General features: G+C 35.7%; 2 protein-coding genes across 2 annotated transcripts; one reads left to right on the top strand and one right to left on the bottom strand.

Annotated features, from left to right (window-relative positions):
* The first annotated feature begins 953 nt into the window (after positions 1-953).
* LOC111994223 (uncharacterized) lies at positions 954-2,061 on the top strand. The gene has a single exon (XM_024026099.2). The coding sequence runs from the start codon at positions 1,042-1,044 to the stop codon at positions 1,909-1,911; it is 870 nt and encodes a 289-aa protein (XP_023881867.2). The 5' UTR covers positions 954-1,041; the 3' UTR covers positions 1,912-2,061.
* Positions 2,062-7,741: 5,680 nt separating this feature from the next.
* LOC111994222 (protein gar2) lies at positions 7,742-17,107 on the bottom strand. The gene is made up of 9 exons (XM_024026098.2): positions 16,442-17,107; positions 14,144-14,244; positions 13,660-14,020; positions 11,123-11,989; positions 10,890-10,947; positions 10,614-10,675; positions 10,428-10,534; positions 10,221-10,308; positions 7,742-8,518 (listed from the first exon to the last, which is right to left on the bottom strand). Exons 1-9 carry the CDS (start codon positions 16,562-16,564, stop codon positions 8,216-8,218), a joined length of 2,070 nt encoding a protein of 689 aa, XP_023881866.2. The 5' UTR covers positions 16,565-17,107; the 3' UTR covers positions 7,742-8,215.
* Positions 17,108-18,479: the final 1,372 nt, after the last annotated feature.

The following is an 18,479-nucleotide window of genomic DNA, read 5'->3' on the forward strand; positions in this document are numbered from 1 at the left end:
AGAAAAAACGCAGCAATTGTTATACATAGTCTTTTCAGCTTTAAAAATTATTTTGTTACAGTGTTTTTAGTAATAAATTTTTAGTTTTCAGCAAAATAAGCGATATCTAAACAGTTCATTAGTAATAAAGTTTTTGCGTTTACATTTTGTTAATCTTAGATAAGATTTTTTTTCCCTATGTAGAAACATATGTAATCACATTTGGAATTATATTGCACTCGAAAAAAAAAAACATTTGGAATTATATTATTGTTCTTATATAATTTAGTTTGCCAATTTTATTTTAGAACTTTATTTTTTATTTTTTTTTAGTTTTTTCATATATGGACAATTAAAAGAAATGTGATCTACAATACAAAACTAATACAAAATAAGTTTCACACAAAGAACCATAGGACTTAATTTATAAAGTAATATTGTAGATTAGTTAGATTTTGATCCTTTTACAAGGGGGAAAAGTAAAAAATGGGAGTAGTTTTTTGATAATCGAAAAGGGTAGGAGCTATTAGAGTGACTTTTTTTTTATTTGCAAAATTATCATTCTAGCATCTTATACCCTAGGTTCAAGCATGCAAGCAAGAACATCAGTGAGTCATAGCTCTTATTTCAGTCCCAAATGGTGACACTTGTCTTCCTCTTCTATTCTTCTCTGGACTTAGTTTAGGTCTAGTGCTTTAGACTCGGTCAGCTAATAACATGTGTTCACTTTTAAACATGTGTCTAAAAGTACACACATGTCATCATCTCAACGAGTCCAGTAATACTAGGCACTAGAACCTAAGTATGATCCTTCCTCTCAGTGGGTCTCACTCAATTTACCCAATAATAATAACCCCTGTTTACTAGGGTCTGTAACATAAGATTCAAATATCCAAAAAAAGAAAAGATGGAATGAATACAACCAAAGTCAAACCGACATACCAAAGTTTTAAGAGAACTCCTTCAACAAGTGCTACAAGTCGTTGCGCCAAAACATGGTAGTTGGCCAAACCTTGTGTCTCCTTACAAAAACCTTGTCCCTTGTCCCTCTCTCACACACAAATGGCCGCCATGATTTCACGCAGGTTTAGCTCTAGGCTTCTAAAAACACCTCATTTATTCTCATCATCCTCCACTTCCCTTATCTCTGCCAAAACACTTTCCAACCCAAGCTTCAATCTTATTGAATTTCAAGCCCCAATACAGCCAAACCCCAAAAGTTCCAATCTTGGTTCCATTGGATCATGGTCAAGCTCTGCTACCAATTTCAAAAACCCTGATCTTTATTGGTCACCAAATGAAAAACCCAGAAATATTTCAGCCTATGATTCATTGATACACACTGGGAAAGCCCTAAAACCTGTTAAAAACCCTCAAAGTTTCAAGCTTGATTGGTTTCATGGAGGAAAACCCAGATTTTATTCAACCTCTGAACCATCCTCAGAATCTGAGAAACCCCAAAAGCCTAGTGAATACCCAAGTCAAAACCCGGATTTCAAGCACCAAGAAATTGAGGGACCAACAGTGGAACGTGACCAATCTGCTTTAGCCAATGAGACCCGAGAAGTTCTAGAAGGGATGATGAAGACCATCTATAGTTTGAGTAAAGCTGTGGCTTTTCTGGGTCTGGTTCAGCTTGGCCTTGGAGCTTGGATTGCTTATATCACTAAGTCTTCGCCTATTCCTGAGGTTTCAATGATGAGTGCTGTGGCATTTGGGTTTCCATTCTCTTTGGCCTTCATGTTGAGGCAATCACTGAAGCCAATGTACTTCTTTAAGAAGATGGAGGAGCTAGGTAGGTTACAGATTTTGACTCTGACTCTCCAGGTTGCTAAGAATTTGAATACATTATTTGTTCGAGTTCGCGGAATTTCCTTCATTTGTATTGCTGGCTTGTCAGTTGGATTATTGTTCACTCTGCTGTTAAGATGACTTAGCTTTTTTTCAAAGATTAGTTTACTAATGATATGAAGTTATACATTGGTTTTCCATTGAGTTGGATTTTCATGTATTAATGTTTGATTCTTCTTGGATGGCATATGTTTTTCTTTCATTATATAAAATGACCATTTTGGTTGAAAAGTGAGCAGTGTCTTCTTAATTAGTCCAAGGGTGACTTTCGATTTGATTGCTAAATCAAAATGTTACGGATGTATTTGTCTCAAGGTCACATCTTAATGTTCAATGGTGATTTAGTATTAGCCATAGCATTTGACACATTAATTATTTTACTTGTGAAGCGATAACCTAACAGCAGTTTAGTGGAAGAGTATCTTCTTATGCCATTCCTTTAGAAGACAAAATGTTTACACTTGACATCTTTGTTGTTTCAGAGGATTGGTAGTATAATGACTGATAATTATTCACTTTCATTCATTTTATTTTTCTTTTGAGTCATCAGATTTGTCCCACTAGAAAGATGGGCGATTGGTTGCAATAGCAAGGTGTGTATTATTGTGAATGGGAAGTTGCAGAGATTAATGCAAACATTTCATTCAAATGGGAAAGAACAATTCATATAAAGATTTAATATGGCACATATATGATTAATTAGTTGGATTAATTAAGAGGCACTTGAGAAAGTGATTATTGTGTGAAAGGATATAGGAGGTAGTAGTATTCATTAATTCATAGTTTTTCATTGATTTCAAGACCAGTACTTTTCTGAGAATCTGAGATGCTCTTTCATGTTGAGTAAAATACAGTTCTGAAGAAATGGAACTTCTGTTTGTTATGTGCCAACATAGAATGTATCCTGTTATTTAGTTCTTAGTTTGATAGAGAATTCAGGGAAGAATGCTTCAATCTTCTGAGAGCTTTGTGTAATTGTATGTGTATTCAGACATAGTGAATTTTCAATTCCATCAAAGACATGAAACTAATAAATATCTTGAAGCAAAACTTTCTGTCAGGAGGTAGACACCGTAGTAGTGGTGTCATCCATTGCCCATTGGGAGACATGAGAGGTTAACTGAGTTTTTGGCTTTTCTGATGGTTAGAAAACTACCAGCTTTTTGCAATTCTCAAAAGAAGAAAGTTTATTCATGTAGTGACCCAAAAAGGGGGTCTTGCATTCCATTGGAATCCCACATCACCTAAGAAAGCACATGAGAATGTTTTTATAAGGAATTCCCTTCATTTAATGTGTAGAGGTCTTTTCTCCCACTGTTGTGTGTTTTGGGAGAAAACAAAACCGTGAGGGGTATGAGGCCCCAAAGCGAACAATATCTATACAGGTGGAGTGGGGTCATTAGAGATGGTATCAAAGCCATGCCCTAGCCGGAAGTGTGGGCCCCACACGTGAGAATGCGTGTGCCCGTAAAGGGAGTGGATTGTAGTGACCCAAAAATGAGGGTCTTGCATTCCATGGAATTCCACATCGCCTAGAGAAGCACATGGGAATGTGTTTATAAAGAATTACCACCCTTTAATGTGTAGAGGCCTTTTCTCCCACTGCTGTGTGCTTTAGAAGAGAATTCTAGAATTATTTGGAAGTACTAGTATGTGTTTTAGAATCAGCTTTGGGATGCTTATGGTAGGACAAGTGGAGCTTCAGCAAGCTTTGTGATAGTTAACTAATATTTGTATGGTAGGGTGACGAAAAAGTGGAGAAATAATTTGAATTAACCTTTTGTTGTGCATTGAAACTGACACTATACACCCATCAGGCCTACTTTCTCATTAGTGAGAGATATTCTCTGCTACAAAGAGAGCTTAGGAGGAATAACATTACGGAATGACCACTATTTCATTTGCTATGAAATTCTTAAGACGTTTTTATGTAATATAAATTATATAATGTTAAGCTGCTGATGGTCTAATTTGCAACAAGCAGAAGCCATACAAGGCATTGCAGATGTGCAAAGGAAGCATGTTTACCAACTACCACAATTCTGTATGCGCTCTCTATTTGTCATAGCTATAAAATGGAAAATAAGGAGTTGAAGTAGAACAAATGATAATGCGTTTAGGAAATCTGGAAATGATACTCATCGGGAAAACGCTGGTGATATGGGAAGTCTTTGTTAAAACACCACAAACATAGAAGGAAAACATTTTTCACAACAGCTAACATTGCATGTTGTGGTTGATGCATAATAAAAATAATGTCAATAATAAATTTAAGTGAAAAATAGTGTTCGTCATGTCAACAATTGTAAAAGATGTGCCTCTAGTATTACTATATTCAAAACAGCTTAGCTCTTTAACTGTGGCAGCCAACAGTAATCAGACAGTTGACAGTTTACCATTTAACTTTCTTTCTCGTTTGATTTATAAAGAGCTAGAGGCGGCATATAGAAGAATCCATGGTATTCCTGAAAGTCCTTTTAGGTCCAAGCCTAAGAGTGTGTTTGGAGGTAAAATAGGTAGATGGAAAATTTTGGAGAGAAAATGAGAAGAAAAAATTTTTGGAGTGTGTTTAGTTAGGTGGAAAGAAAAGAAAATAAATGGCAATGCCAAAGTGTTTTCCCTCCAGATCTATTAAAAAGTTTTTTCCTCAAAATGGAAAGAAAATTGGACAGTTTAATGGACAAAAATGCCTATATCTAGTTTTTTTCTTTTTTTCTTTTTTATTTTTTTTGCTCGGAACGTTGCCTCTTTCTTCTTCTCTTTTATTTATTTATTTATTTATTTTTGATTTCCTGGGCTGGGTGGGCACGTTGCCTGTCTTTTTTTTCTTTTTTCTTTTTTCCTGGAAGTTCCTTTTTTTTTTCTTTTATATTAACATTTCATTCAAATGGGAAAGAACAATTCATATAAAGATTTAATATGGCACATATATGATTAATTAGTTGGATTAATTAAGAGGCACTTGAGAAAGTGATTATTGTGTGAAAGGATATAGGAGGTAGTAGTATTCATTAATTCATAGTTTTTCATTGATTTCAAGACCAGTACTTTTCTGAGAATCTGAGATGCTCTTTCATGTTGAGTAAAATACAGTTCTGAAGAAATGGAACTTCTGTTTGTTATGTGCCAACATAGAATGTATCCTGTTATTTAGTTCTTAGTTTGATAGAGAATTCAGGGAAGTATGCTTCAATCTTCTGAGAGCTTTGTGTAATTGTATGTGTATTCAGACATAGTGAATTTTCAATTCCATCAAAGACATGAAACTAATAAATATCTTGAAGCAAAACTTTCTGTCAGGAGGTAGACACCGTAGTAGTGGTGTCATCCATTGCCCATTGGGAGACATGAGAGGTTAACTGAGTTTTTGGCTTTTCTGATGGTTAGAAAACTACCAGCTTTTTGCAATTCTCAAAAGAAGAAAGTTTATTAATGTAGTGACCCAAAAAGGGGGTCTTGCATTCCATGGAATCCCACATCACCTAAGAAAGCACATAAGAATGTTTTTATAAGGAATTCTCTCCCTTTAATGTGTAGAGGTCTTTTCTCCCACTGCTGTGTGTTTTGGGAGAGAACAAAACCGTGAGGGGTATGAGGCGCCAAAGCGGACAATATCTATACAAGTGGAGTGGGGTCATTAGAGATGGTATCAGAGCCATGCCCTAGCCAGAAGTGTGGGCCCCACAAGCGAGAATGCGTGTGCCCGTAAGGTGAGTGGATTGTAGTGATCCAAAAATGAGGGTCTTGCATTCCATGGAATCCCGCATCGCTTAGGGAAGCACATGGGAATGTGCTTATAAGGAATTACCTCTCTTTAATGTGTAGAGGCCTTTTCTCCCACTGCTGTGTGCCTTAGGAGAAAATTCTAGAATTATTTGGAAGTACTAGTATGTGTTTTAGAATCATCTTTGGGATGCTTATAGTAAGGACAAGTGGAGCTTCAGCAAGCTTTGTGATAGTTAACTAATATTTGATGGTAGGGTGACAAAAAAGTGGAGAAATAATTTGAATTAACCTTTTGTTGTGCGTTGAAACTGACACTATACACCCATCAGGCCTACTTTCTCATTAGTGAGAGATATTCTCTGCTACAAAGAGAGCTTAGGAGGAATAACATTACGAAAAGACCACTATTTCATTTGCTATGAAATTCTTAAGACGTTTTTATGTAATATAAATTATATAATGTTAAGCTGCTGATGGTCTAATTTGCAACAAGCAGAAGCCATACAAGGCATTGCAGATGTGCAAAGGAAGCATGTTTACCAACTACCACAATTCTGTATGCGCTCTCTATTTGTCATAGCTATAAAATGGAAAATAAGAAGTTGAAGTAGAACAAATGATAATGCGTTTAGGAAATCTGGAAATGATACTCATCGGGAAAACTCTGGTGATATGGGAAGTCTTTGTTAAAACACCACAAACATAGAAGGAAAATATTTTTCACAACAGTTAACATTGCATGTTGTGGTTGATACATAATAAAAATAATGTCAGTAATAAATTTAAGTGAAAAATAGTGTTCGTCATGTCAACAATCGTAAAAGATGTGCCTCTAGTTTACTATATTCAAAACAGCTTAGCTCTTTAAATGTGGCCGCCAACAGTAATCAGACAGTTGACAGTTTACTATTCAACTTTCTTTCTCGTTTGATTTATAAAGAGCTAGAGGCGGCATATAGAAGAATCCATGGTATTCCTGAAAGTCCTTTTAGGTCCAAGCCTAAGAGTGTGTTTGGAGGTGAAATAGGTTAGATGGAAAATTTTGGAGAGAAAATGGAAAGAAAAATTTTTTGGAGTGTGTTTAGTTAGGTGGAAAGAAAAGAAAATAAATGGTAATACCAAAATGTTCTCTCCAAATCTACTAAAAAGTTTTTTCCTCAAAATAGAAAGAAAATTGGACAGTTTAATGGACAAAAATACCTATATCTAGTTTTTTTCTTTTTTTTCTTTTTTCTTTTTTTTGCTAGGAACGTTGCCTCTTTCTTCTCCTCTTTTTATTTATTTATTTATTTATTTTTGATTTCCTGGGCTGCGTGGACACGTTGCCTGTCTTTTTTTTCTTTTTTCTTTTTTCTTTTTTCCTAGAAGTTCCCTTTTTTTTTCTTTTATATATATTTATTTATTTATTTATTTATTTATTTCCTAGATTGTGGGTGTGATAGTCATTTTTTTTTTTTTTTTTGCTTAACTAGACATGATTTTTTTTTTTTTTTTGGTGGCACATGATTTTTTTTTTAATAAATTAGGTGATTTTTTTTTTCACTTTTTGTTTAATTGACCATCATTTTTAACAAAGATGTATGAATAAATTTATACAAACTCACTTTTTTCATCCCTCCACTTTTCCACTCCCAACCAAATAAAATAAGAGAAATTAAAATCTTTTCTATCCTTTTACTTTTCATCCTCTCACTATTTTCTATCTTTCCAGGCATCCACCTTTCCACTCCTCAACCAGACGGATCCTAAGCTTGCATGCTTTCTGTTTTTTTCTGCTAGTGAACATGAAATGAATAAAAGACAAAGGCTGTAAGTGCATCTTAAGTGGTTTTAGCACTTCTCAGCTAGGGTTCTAACACTACCAGCCCCTCGCCCTCAAAACAAAGACAAACACAAACAAAAAAGAAGAAGAAGAAGAATGCATCTTGAACATCTCCTCTCTGTGCCTAGGAAAACCTGGCACTCTGATGGACGAGATAAAAGGACTGTAGAACATACAAAGGACCAATCTTTTTTGAGCCTAAATAAAGCATGCGTATATATTTCTGATTAACTCAAAGACAACTACCATTAAGTTAGCAGACTAAACGAGAGAACATGCACAAACAGTATATAATATCAAAAACTCAAAATGATAAAAGGCACATACCCTACATATATATAAGATAAAAGGCACACCAGGATGTACATAACGAGGCAACTGATCCAAATCTTTCCTCTCTTTTTTCTTCTTTTCTTTTTTCTTCATCTCTTTTTTTTTTTTTTCTCATTTTATCATTAAAATAATAGTAACCAATACAAAACAAACAAAGATATTCTCCTCCAAATTAATAAATATTCCATCCATCCACCCTATTCACAGATTACAACCATAGGCATCGAAAGAAATTGGTCCAAACCACTTTCTCTAAACTTCTTCCATCTTGGATCCACCAGAACTATATCCCAAAAAAAAAAAAACCTGGTCTTCTCCAGCCAAAAAATTAAACCAAGAAAATTATTACACTTCTTCAGACCTCAACCCCTCAACCCTTCAAAACATTCATGTACAGAAGAATGATATTCCAAAATATAGAGAACTGGTAGGGTCTCATCTGGCCTGCAAGTGCACTATGGTGCATTGTAGTTGAGAATTTTGCAAAAAGGTAAGGCTGTTGAACTAGGTTGTACTGGGATTCCCATCTGGCTTAGGTTCTGTTCTGACATAGGTGAGACTACGAGCAGTGGGTGACAGAATAGCATTTCCATAGACAGAAGCACCGCTCTCAGCTGGTGTGGCCTGAGCATCCCGCTTCCACTGCATGCTCCTAGCACCAAGTTTTAATGGAGGGCGAGCCCTAAATGCACCAGACATGCCTCTTGGAAAAGGAACCCTGGCAAACCTAGCAGCAGCAAATGGATTGGCCCGAGGCCATGTCATGATAGGGGCAGCTTCTTGATTGGCAGCACTTCTCCTCACAACCTACAGTAAGAAAAATGGAGAGACATTGCTTGCTTTAGAAACCAAATGTTAAAGGAACCAAAGAACATCATGGATTTCATGGCATTGTACAACTATTCTGCCAGTGTTTGGCTTGCATGATGCACCTATTAGCCTCTTCAATATAAATGTAAAGCTTAGTTTAGCTTTTTATAAGTAATAAAATTTTACTAATGAAAGGAAAGCTCAAATGGGAAAGCTTCCTATACAATTACACAGGTAAATTTCAAATGATTCATAAAATTAACTATAGAGAGTTACAAGAAACCCAACCCAACATACTTATCCCAAAGAGAAAAAATAAAAACCAACCCAACATAGTGCAACATTTAAACAAAAGACACAACAATACTTAATTTGGGACTAAGATCCTCTAGACTTCTTAGGGTAACTCCACTATAGACTTCCTAAAATCCTCTCCATTCATTGTGAAATGAGTGAATTAGATTTTTGCCACATTATCAACATTTAATCAAAGGTTGACTATCACCAATTTAGTATCTATTTATATTATTGATGATGTGACAAAATCCAATCCACTAATTTCAAAATAGACGGATAGGATTTTAAGAACTCCACGGTGTTGTTATCCTAAGAACTCCAAGGGATCTTTTTTTTTTTTTTTTTTTGATAGCTGAATCACCATTGCTTGAAACTCCAAAGGATCTTTATCCACTTAATTCATACTGTTGATGCTTAGTAAGATATGTGTCTGTAAATTTAAAATGCTACCCTGCTTTGAGCAAATAACAAGACTTTAACAGATAGTGATGATTTCAAAAAAATTAATAGACTGTTGATCCTTCCAACTTCCTCAAGTGATGTTTTCAATGTATATCAAATCTAATGTCAATACCAGATGGGAGAAATACGATAGTACGTACGCATCTAGTAAATGTTCTAGAATTGGACCTATCTAAATCTCTAATTATTTATCTGCTGCCTCTCTTGACTTTCCAGCTTTCATGTAGTTGTAATTCACAAAAGCTTTGAAGAGTCACTCAGATTGCAATCCTAAACATTAATATGCCAGGTTATGAGGCAGCATCTATGATTCCGTTTCTTAAACAAATCTAGAAAACGAAACATGACAAATGCGGAATGCCACAAGTGATTTTCACTGGAAATATTGTAAAACTTCTTAACAACATTGAACCACAATGCATGAAAAGCCAGCCTAAGATGGGTCCCATCATACAACTTGAACTCTGAAACAGTTTAACATATCTATCAAAAGCAATGAAGGGGTGCCATATATGGCCTTCTTGCATAACCACCTCCATCATATCAATTAATCACATCTTATGCCTTACCAGTAAATAGTAGCAAATTCATGATGCCCGGCAACCAAAGCATTTAGTGCAAGCTTAGCCACCACTCATGGAAGGGAGGTGGTAGGAGTTATGGGTATTCTAACAGTCTGACCACTTAACACAGCTATCTTCTATCCAAGTGCTATACCATAATTTTCTCTTTTTTATTAGCATATGCAAGACCATAATAAATTGTTCAAACTTTTGGACAACTGCTATCTAGTAACCCATTACAATGGTCTCAACTTATTGGTATGTTACACACACAAAAGGAAAAGAAAAGCCGCTCATGCCACAAGCAAACCAACAGAAACACGAAAAGACTATCATTTCAAGTAACATAAGAAAGCCAGCTTCTATAAGCAATATACCTTAAGAATCCTTGACATGAAGGAGGTCCCGTCCAAAGATAAAGCATTGTCTGCCGCCTCTTTTCTCATGAACTCTACATAAGCTGACCTGCTCAAACAATGTTATAGCAAAATGTTATTAAAGAAGAAAAAAAACATCTTTCCCAAGAATAAAAGGAAAGATTTGGACAAACAAATTAGAAAGCAAAGCATCTGAAATATCTATACCCTTTTGGTTGCCCTGTTGCTGCATCAGTCAGTATGACCACTTTTAGTACTTCCCCAAATTTATTGAAGTGCCGAGAAAGACTATCCTTAGAAGCACCAAAATGGACCTGTTAAGGACAACAAATGTAACATGTGAGGAACAGAGCTACCCTTCTATCCCAAAAGGACACCAGTATGAAATATTACATTGCTAATAAAGATGGTTCGAGAATCAGCATCCTCTAGAGGTCGACCAGCAGCATATAAACCTGCAAATACCACACAATAGAACATTTTAAAAGGCAAGTACAACAGAGGGATCACATTATATCCACAACAGAAGAGAGGAAAATCATCAAGGAGTTCGAAGCTGAAAAGGCTAACAATCTTAATACACACCCAATAAAGGAGAAGAAATAACAGAAAGTAAACGTGCTGTATATCAACTTAGAATCTTAAATTTTAGGAGCGTTCACCACTCACCAGGAGTGACTGACAGTGTCTTCAGGGACTCTTTCTGAGCATCCACAGCAGGTTTTGCCTGTTTATCATCAACAACTACAAGTTTACTTCTAGGAACCCAGTATAAAGAATAAAGGAAAATTACAAATTGAAGACAAGCAACAACACACACACACACACACACATTAGATTTTAGACTTTTGAATTATGTATTCATGCATGAGGACATGTATTTATGCACACAAGCATCTTACATTTCCATTACCAACTTTGGCCGGCTCCGTCATAAGACGCATACCAGACTTGCCAGATCCTGTGTCACTGTCCAGTAGAGATTTCCTATTATCCACTTCTACAATCTCCCTAGGCTCCTGATAATGAGGCGGCTTCCAAGTGTTTACATTCACAGAGATGTTCACTATCTTACTACGAGAAGTATTTGCTGCTGCCACGGCTTGATCATGATCCTTATTTCGTCTAACAACATCATCAGCATTGTTAGCTACACTATACTGCACCATCATTGAATCCTCACCCTTGCTTCCAGCAGACGTGCCAGTCTGAGAAACATCCATCACTCTACGGCCCATGACATTGACATCATCATATCCTTCATTGTCAGATGTAGAATCAGATGCCAAGCCAGTTTCACTTTCCAACATAGTCATATTGGCAACATACTGTCCACTGTAGTTGCTTCTTTGATGATAGCTCGGCCATGTTTGCTGCTGAATTTGGTTAACATCCCCATATTCCCCATCTTCAACAGCGGCGTCTCTAAATTCTGTATGCTGGACACTGGTCTCTGATACATCCATACCACGACCAAGTCGGTCAAACACACTTCCAGAAGGTTTAACCTTTATTACATCTTCTGCAGCCTCTGCCACAGCTTTAATTACAGTTGACATGGGATTTAGCACTCTGGCAACAGACTGAATCCGCTGAGGATGATCAACAAATGATGAGTCCCCAGTGGATGTTGAAACCACAGAACGAAGTCGCTTCAGTCTGGGTTCCTTTGCCAAATTGGAAGGCCTCGAAGTTCCCACTGCATCTCGAACTGCAAACTGAAGTAGACGCCTCGGGGCATCAATATTTACTTGAGAAACTGCCTCCCTCTGCCAAAACGTTCATTAAGGATCAGAAGGTTTGGAAGAACAAACAAAGCACATATGAAAAAGGAATAGCAAGAAAAATAATGCTGATCTACAACACCATTTGTATGACTACAGCATAATTTCTTAGTCTATTTTTTATCTCCTAATTAAGTACATAGTCATAAAATTCTTAAGAGAGGGAGAAAAAAAAGTAAAAACAGAAAGCGTAATACCTTCCCAACAAGATTGAATCAACAAATCATATATTAGTTAACAACTAATAGTGAGATATGAAAGATACTAAATTTAACAAATATCCAAATTAACTAATAGTACCTTTGATTCCATACATCAAACTACTATGTTGACACAAATGAGCTAAAACTTCAATTCTTGTGCTTTTGGATATAAACATCGTAGTTATCAAAACATGAATCATATCATTATTTTTTTTTTTTTTTTGGTGGATAAAATAAAATTTATGAATGATTTGGCTAAAATTTGTATTTCACTGTTTCAAGGTCTAAAATTCACAATTTTACTTGAATCGTAACAATCATTGTATTTTGTGTATCATCCAATTTATGAGATTGAGCCACATCACGTTGAGCCCAACACATGTACACCATAGAAAAGGCCACTGATCATAATACAACTTTTTTTTAATAAGTAAAGAAAATGCAGAAAAGCAGGAAGCCTACCAGTACACAAGCTGTGTACTGATTGACAGCCTCAAGCTGTAACAGAAATCAAGAAAGTCTAGAAAAGGGGAAGAGGAATGGCATGGTACCACGGCATGTCATTCCTCCATGTGAACACCATAAAAAAGTGGTCTTTTTGTTCTCTTTCTCTCCATCGTCTTTCTCACATGTACAACATAGAAAAAGATTTGAAGTGAAGAGAACGGCAATGGAGAGAATGAAAACAGAAGGACCACTTTTTTTTGTTGATGACATGGAACCTCACCAAGGCAGGGCCCTTTAGACCCACCCCTAGGGAGTAAACCACGGACACACAACCCCACCCGCCAGAACTGTGTGCCAGGTAATCCAAGGAAACTCTTCCTAAATCACTTTCCCATTAATCCTTGACAATTAGTTTGACAAAAACTGGAACAAGAGATTCTACTGTATTACTCCCACATAGAACTACCAAAACAAAATATTTCCTAACAATAAATGTATCTAGTAATTAGCAAGCAAACTGACATTGAACCGAGGCAATAAATTGAAACTAGCCTGACGTGCTCAAGCAAGACGTGTGAATAATATCAAAATTTCTATTTGAAATTTAAACCAATGAGAACTAGAGCAAATAGCACCTCCACCCATGGAAGAGCAAGTTGGAGGGTGAGGTCATGGGTCCAAGACCCACTAGATGCATGTAATTAACAATAAAAAATAAAAAATAAAAATTAATTCAGCAATAAAAAGAAGAAGAGGAAACCAAGTGTAGATAGATTTTTTGTATAAGAAAGCTACAGAGTAAGAAAAGCACCAAACATGATAAGATTTAGTGGAACGAAGAAGCTATTAAAAGTTTATTTGTATAAATTATCAAATCCTTTGATTTTAATTGTTTTATTTAGGAAGCTGCTGAATTTGTACATGCATATAGTGAACTGCAAATGCTCAAATATACAAAGAAAATAACATTCATTTTATATTCAGGAAAAAAATAGAAATTCAAACCTTCTTGCTCTCACGCTCATCCGGCTGACTCCTTTTCCTCTGAAAAGAACGGGGAGAAGGAGACCTCTTTGCACGACTTACTCTGCGATGAGGTTTTTCTTCATAATGAATTTTGTCAATATCAGAGCTCCGAAGAGGAGGGGGTTCAGCTGCATCCCTCACTAGTCCTTTCCATTCCCTATTGTGCCGGCTTCTAGATAACGTATTAGATTTCTCTTTTTCTGATTCAGAATCTGAACGATGAGAATCATCTTTTCCACCTTGGTCCCACAATGGGGGTTTTGTCTTGGGAGCTTCTTCCATATAAGACTCTTCATGTTGTACATACAAATCCAAATTTAAAGCAAGATGATCCCACAGCCTGTTAAACAAGGAGGCATATAAATAAATAAATAAATAACATTAAAGCTAACTATGAACAGAGATAAGTTGTTGAAAATTTTATTAGGCCTCAAATATGCACACAAAAGGGACTAAGTTTTACCAAGATACAAAAGAATCAGTGTCCCCATCCAAAAACACACGCAACTCATTCCTTGCATCTTCCTTGCGCTTGCCATTCTTTACTAACACAATCACATATTCCTGCCCATACAAATTGGAGAATCACGTCAATTTTGTAGTTGCAATACCAAACCCTTCTTTTCAAACAGATGATGAAGTGGTTAAATCTATGTCAGATCATGGTATCATGCAAAATCATAAAGCAATGGCAATACATCAACATTCATTTCTGCAACCCACTAAAATTCAACAGAGATGGAAGATGTTAAACACAATATAATATAGATAAAAAATGCACAGAATGAAAACAAAAAATGATAAGCAAAAGAACCATTTAGAAGCACTGACAACATATATGAACAAACATAACTTTAAAAAACTTTATAATCATCATTAATTCCATGGAACCGATTAAATATATATAATAATGAAGGGTCAAATGGAATACTTATTTGTTGAGGCCTCGTTAAAATCACATTACATTCTGATTGTGTTACTTTGTACATACCTTCTGGTTTCATCAGCAATACAACATCCACCATAACTAAAGCACACTTTTGTCCAACACCAGCAAAAAAATGACAACAAACTCTAATTACAGTGACTACCCAAACTATTAGAAAAATGGATTTTTTAAAAAATACCAATAATAAAGCCTGATTCAATTTTTTTTATCAATTTCACACCAGGAAAAACTATGAATAGCCCAACCAAATAGTATTAATAATAAATAGATATCCAGATCCTAAATTACAACCAATTATTCATTCATGAAAGAACATGCACGATTACAACAAAATTTTATAATATGAATGCAAATATAATACACCAGAAACATTCTACAAGGAGCAACGTGTTCTGTGATATAAAGAACTTCAGTATGGAACCTCTCCAGCCATTTTCTCATCATTACAGGTTTACCAGAACAAAACGACACATCATACCATCATCCAAAAGGTAAATAGTCCTCACGGAACCAGAAGCTGCTTCCATCTTAAAATACCAAAGATTCAAGAACTTGCTCAGTGACACAAGGCTCAGAATTTTCTCAGAAATAACAATAATTTTCTTCGTGGAAGAATGAAAACAACTACTACACCAAGTTCTGTACGATAGAAAGAAAACAGCCCAAGAACCCAATAACCTGTTCTATGTTAGACAGCACCTCTAAACCTCATAATCTACACAACCACATCTCTGTTCCACGAGCTTCACAACCCACTACATCAAATGCCAGACCTACAAACCATGTCATCCAAGCCTACAAAACCCCTATTCTGATTCACCTCTGCCAACCAAATGTCGATTCGCCTACCCTGTCAGTAGCAACTAGCAAGTCTAATCCAACTCAAGTCAAACCTATGCCCAACATAAGGCTCAATCCAAGCATGCAAAACCCAAGCGACCCTATACAGCCACCCCAAAATAGATCAAAATATCAACTAAACCCAATCAGAGGATATTAAACAATATTCAAATGTGATGCAAAGTATCCCAATTGAGTACACCTACTCAAGCCATTTAAAACCATCTAAGCTTTGGCAACAGCAGCCTAGTCTCAAACATTCAAGTACCCATTCAGGTAAAACCTAAATAAAAGAATATTAACTAAATAGAGAGCAAGTAGAAACCCCATGGACCAATACTGTGGTGGAATGAACCTAGACTCTCTAAAGCAATGAGCCCACCACCGGGGTTAACTCTCAACAATCTTGAGCACACTCTTCTTGCCCTTATTCCAAATACACAACAACAAACATACTGGAAAAACCCTCACTAGGCAGCAACACCCATTCTTTTCCAACCCACCCCTCTCCACGTTCCAAACTCCTCGATCATGAAATTTGCTATAAACAACAAGATATACCAATAGCAAGTAGAAAATGAAATTGAGTCACAAAATTGCTAAAGAAATAGTTGAACAACCATTCACCTCTTCTTCACACCTCATACTCCACAATTCTTTTTTTTTTCCTTAAAACCAGACACTGAAATAATACATAACTTCTTTAGTCTCTCTCAAGTTTACAGCATCTCTACTCTACATTCCTTCCCAACAGTATATTCAAATGAATCAAACAAAATATAACAACATAAACAACAAAGAACCAATCCAAATGCCCATATCCCAAAACCAATCAAAAACCAAATTTTAAATCACAAATTCTCTAAAACACACAAAACCCAATAGATAAACAAACCATTACACATACAATACAAATTTTATAGCATACCCAGATTACAAAAAAGCCAAATAAACAATAAAAACTGCTCATACCACAAGATGATCATCGCTGAAATCCGTGAACTCCATCAGCTTCTCCTTCACTACCTCCCTCAGCTTCCCAACGCCATCGGTAGTAAAATTCACATTGAATGTCTGATCATCGACGCTTCCCATCTCTAACAACTTTCTCAATCCAATAAAGAAAAACACACACACACACACACACACACACACAACCCTAAATAATTTTGCCCCAAATTCCAAAACCCAACTCAAAAATCTCGATCCTCCACAAAACCCTTAAATCTCCACCGCGGATTCAAACCCCTCTGAAACTCGGCAAAAAACAATTCAAATACATATATAGAGAACCGTTGAGATTTTCACCGAAAGTGGAAACAACAAAACCTAACAAAAATTGCCCAATACGATTTTGCGCAATGCGAAAACGATTCCAGCGATTTTCTCGGGAAATTGAAAAGGGAAAGTGTGGTACAAAATATTTAAGGGATTTTGTTTTTTGGGTTTTTTCTACAAAATTAGGTTAATGGAATTTTGGGTACAGAACTAATGTCGGTGAAGGATTTTTAGCAGCAGAGAGACAAGAGAGTGAGTGGAGATATATTGTGGGTCTGGGTTTCGGCTTTGTTGTGGCTAAGGTTTTTGGGCTTCATGGAACGGGAACAAAAGCTTTTGTTGAGAGAATGAGAAAGAAAAGGGTTTTGAAGCTAATATATACGTTTTTTTTTTTTTTTTTTGCAAAGCCAATATTATTAATACAATTATTATTATTACTATTATTATTTTAGCCATATTTTCCATAATTATTTGTGTGTCTATATAGGCAATATAATATAAATGGAAAGCTATTTGTTATCACGTTAATTGTGAAAAGCTACAGCCAAAATAAGAAAGAAATGTTGAAGGGGACAAAAATCAAACCAAATTATATGAGAAACCTATAAACATTACAAATTTCACGGTTGCTAATGTGATAGAGTATTAGTGGAAATTTAAAAAAAAAAAATGTTTATTGTGGGTGAAATGAAAATCAGTAAAAATTTGACTAAACACAGTAGTCTCGTCATAGGCTAAAACTAGCAAAAATTTTGACTAATCAACCGAAAAATGCTCCACATCATGAACAATGTAATATCGAGAAAATTTGCAAATGAATAGTATCACACGAGACTTAACTGGCATTGTTCATTGCCAATGCTAAATTAAATTATTTATTTACTCTCTCTCTCTCTCTCTCATGCACAGATCTATTCAATGATGGTGGTGGATCGATTTCAAAGGCAATCAGTGATTGGTGGGTTTGGTAGTGCTTGGTGATTGAAAGTGGTGCGATTGGGTTTGGTGCTTGATGGTGGGTTTCATAGATAATTGGGTTTGGTTATGCTTGGTGGTTAAAGCTAAACCTCAGTTCACGGCGAAGCAGCGATGGTAGGGTTCATGGTGGAGCTCACAATGAAGGATGTCAATTGTTGATTTAGGTTGTAATGGAGTTATGTTGAGAGAGCAGGGTTTTACAGTGGTTTAGAGAGAGAGAGAGAGAGAGAGAGAGAGCAAAAAGTAGAGAGTATGGAGAGAGAAACATATTAAATAATGATAGAATATTGAATTTGATGTAAGCGTATTTGCAAATTAGTTAGCTAAAATAACTTTTTTGATCAAATTTAACTAAAAAGGCTCTTAGTCTGATGTGAATGCTCTTATACTTCAAAGGTTGGTTCACGGAGATGGTAAAAATTTATCAACCCACTTAACTTGTCTTGTCCCGCACGAGTTTTTTCGTATTAGAGGGGTGAGGAGGCCAAGGTTTTCCTCTCTATGACCCATGTCCTGCCTCACCCCACCGCAAATATGAATATATATTTTTATTAAATATGTATTGCAAATTATTTATATTTACAAGTTAATTTTTTTTTATACAAATCTTAATTATTACTATTTTTTACATATTCTATTACTATCTCCTAAAACACTTTTTTCTTCTCCCATTTAGAACTTTCACTACTAGTAATACATTCTCTTTCATCTCTACTTCATTAATGTAAAAAATGTTTCATTATGAATGACAATA

The sequence above is a fragment of the Quercus suber genome, unplaced genomic scaffold, assembly GCF_002906115.3.
Source record: "Quercus suber isolate HL8 unplaced genomic scaffold, Cork oak 2.0 scaffold_154, whole genome shotgun sequence".
NCBI classification, from domain to species: domain Eukaryota; kingdom Viridiplantae; phylum Streptophyta; class Magnoliopsida; order Fagales; family Fagaceae; genus Quercus; species Quercus suber.

Excerpts from the sequence above, each read along its gene's own strand:
- LOC111994223 (XM_024026099.2), top strand. The coding sequence starts at position 1,042 with ATGGCCGCCATGATTTCACGCAGGTTTAGCTCTAGGCTTCTAAAAACA.
- LOC111994222 (XM_024026098.2), bottom strand. The coding sequence starts at position 16,564 with ATGGGAAGCGTCGATGATCAGACATTCAATGTGAATTTTACTACCGAT. Across the intron at positions 11,990-13,659 it reads ATGAGCGTGAGAGCAAGAAG|AGGGAGGCAGTTTCTCAAGT; the intron begins GTTTGAATTTCT and ends ACGTTTTGGCAG. Across the intron at positions 10,948-11,122 it reads CCAAAGTTGGTAATGGAAAT|GCAAAACCTGCTGTGGATGC; the intron begins GTAAGATGCTTG and ends GATGATAAACAG.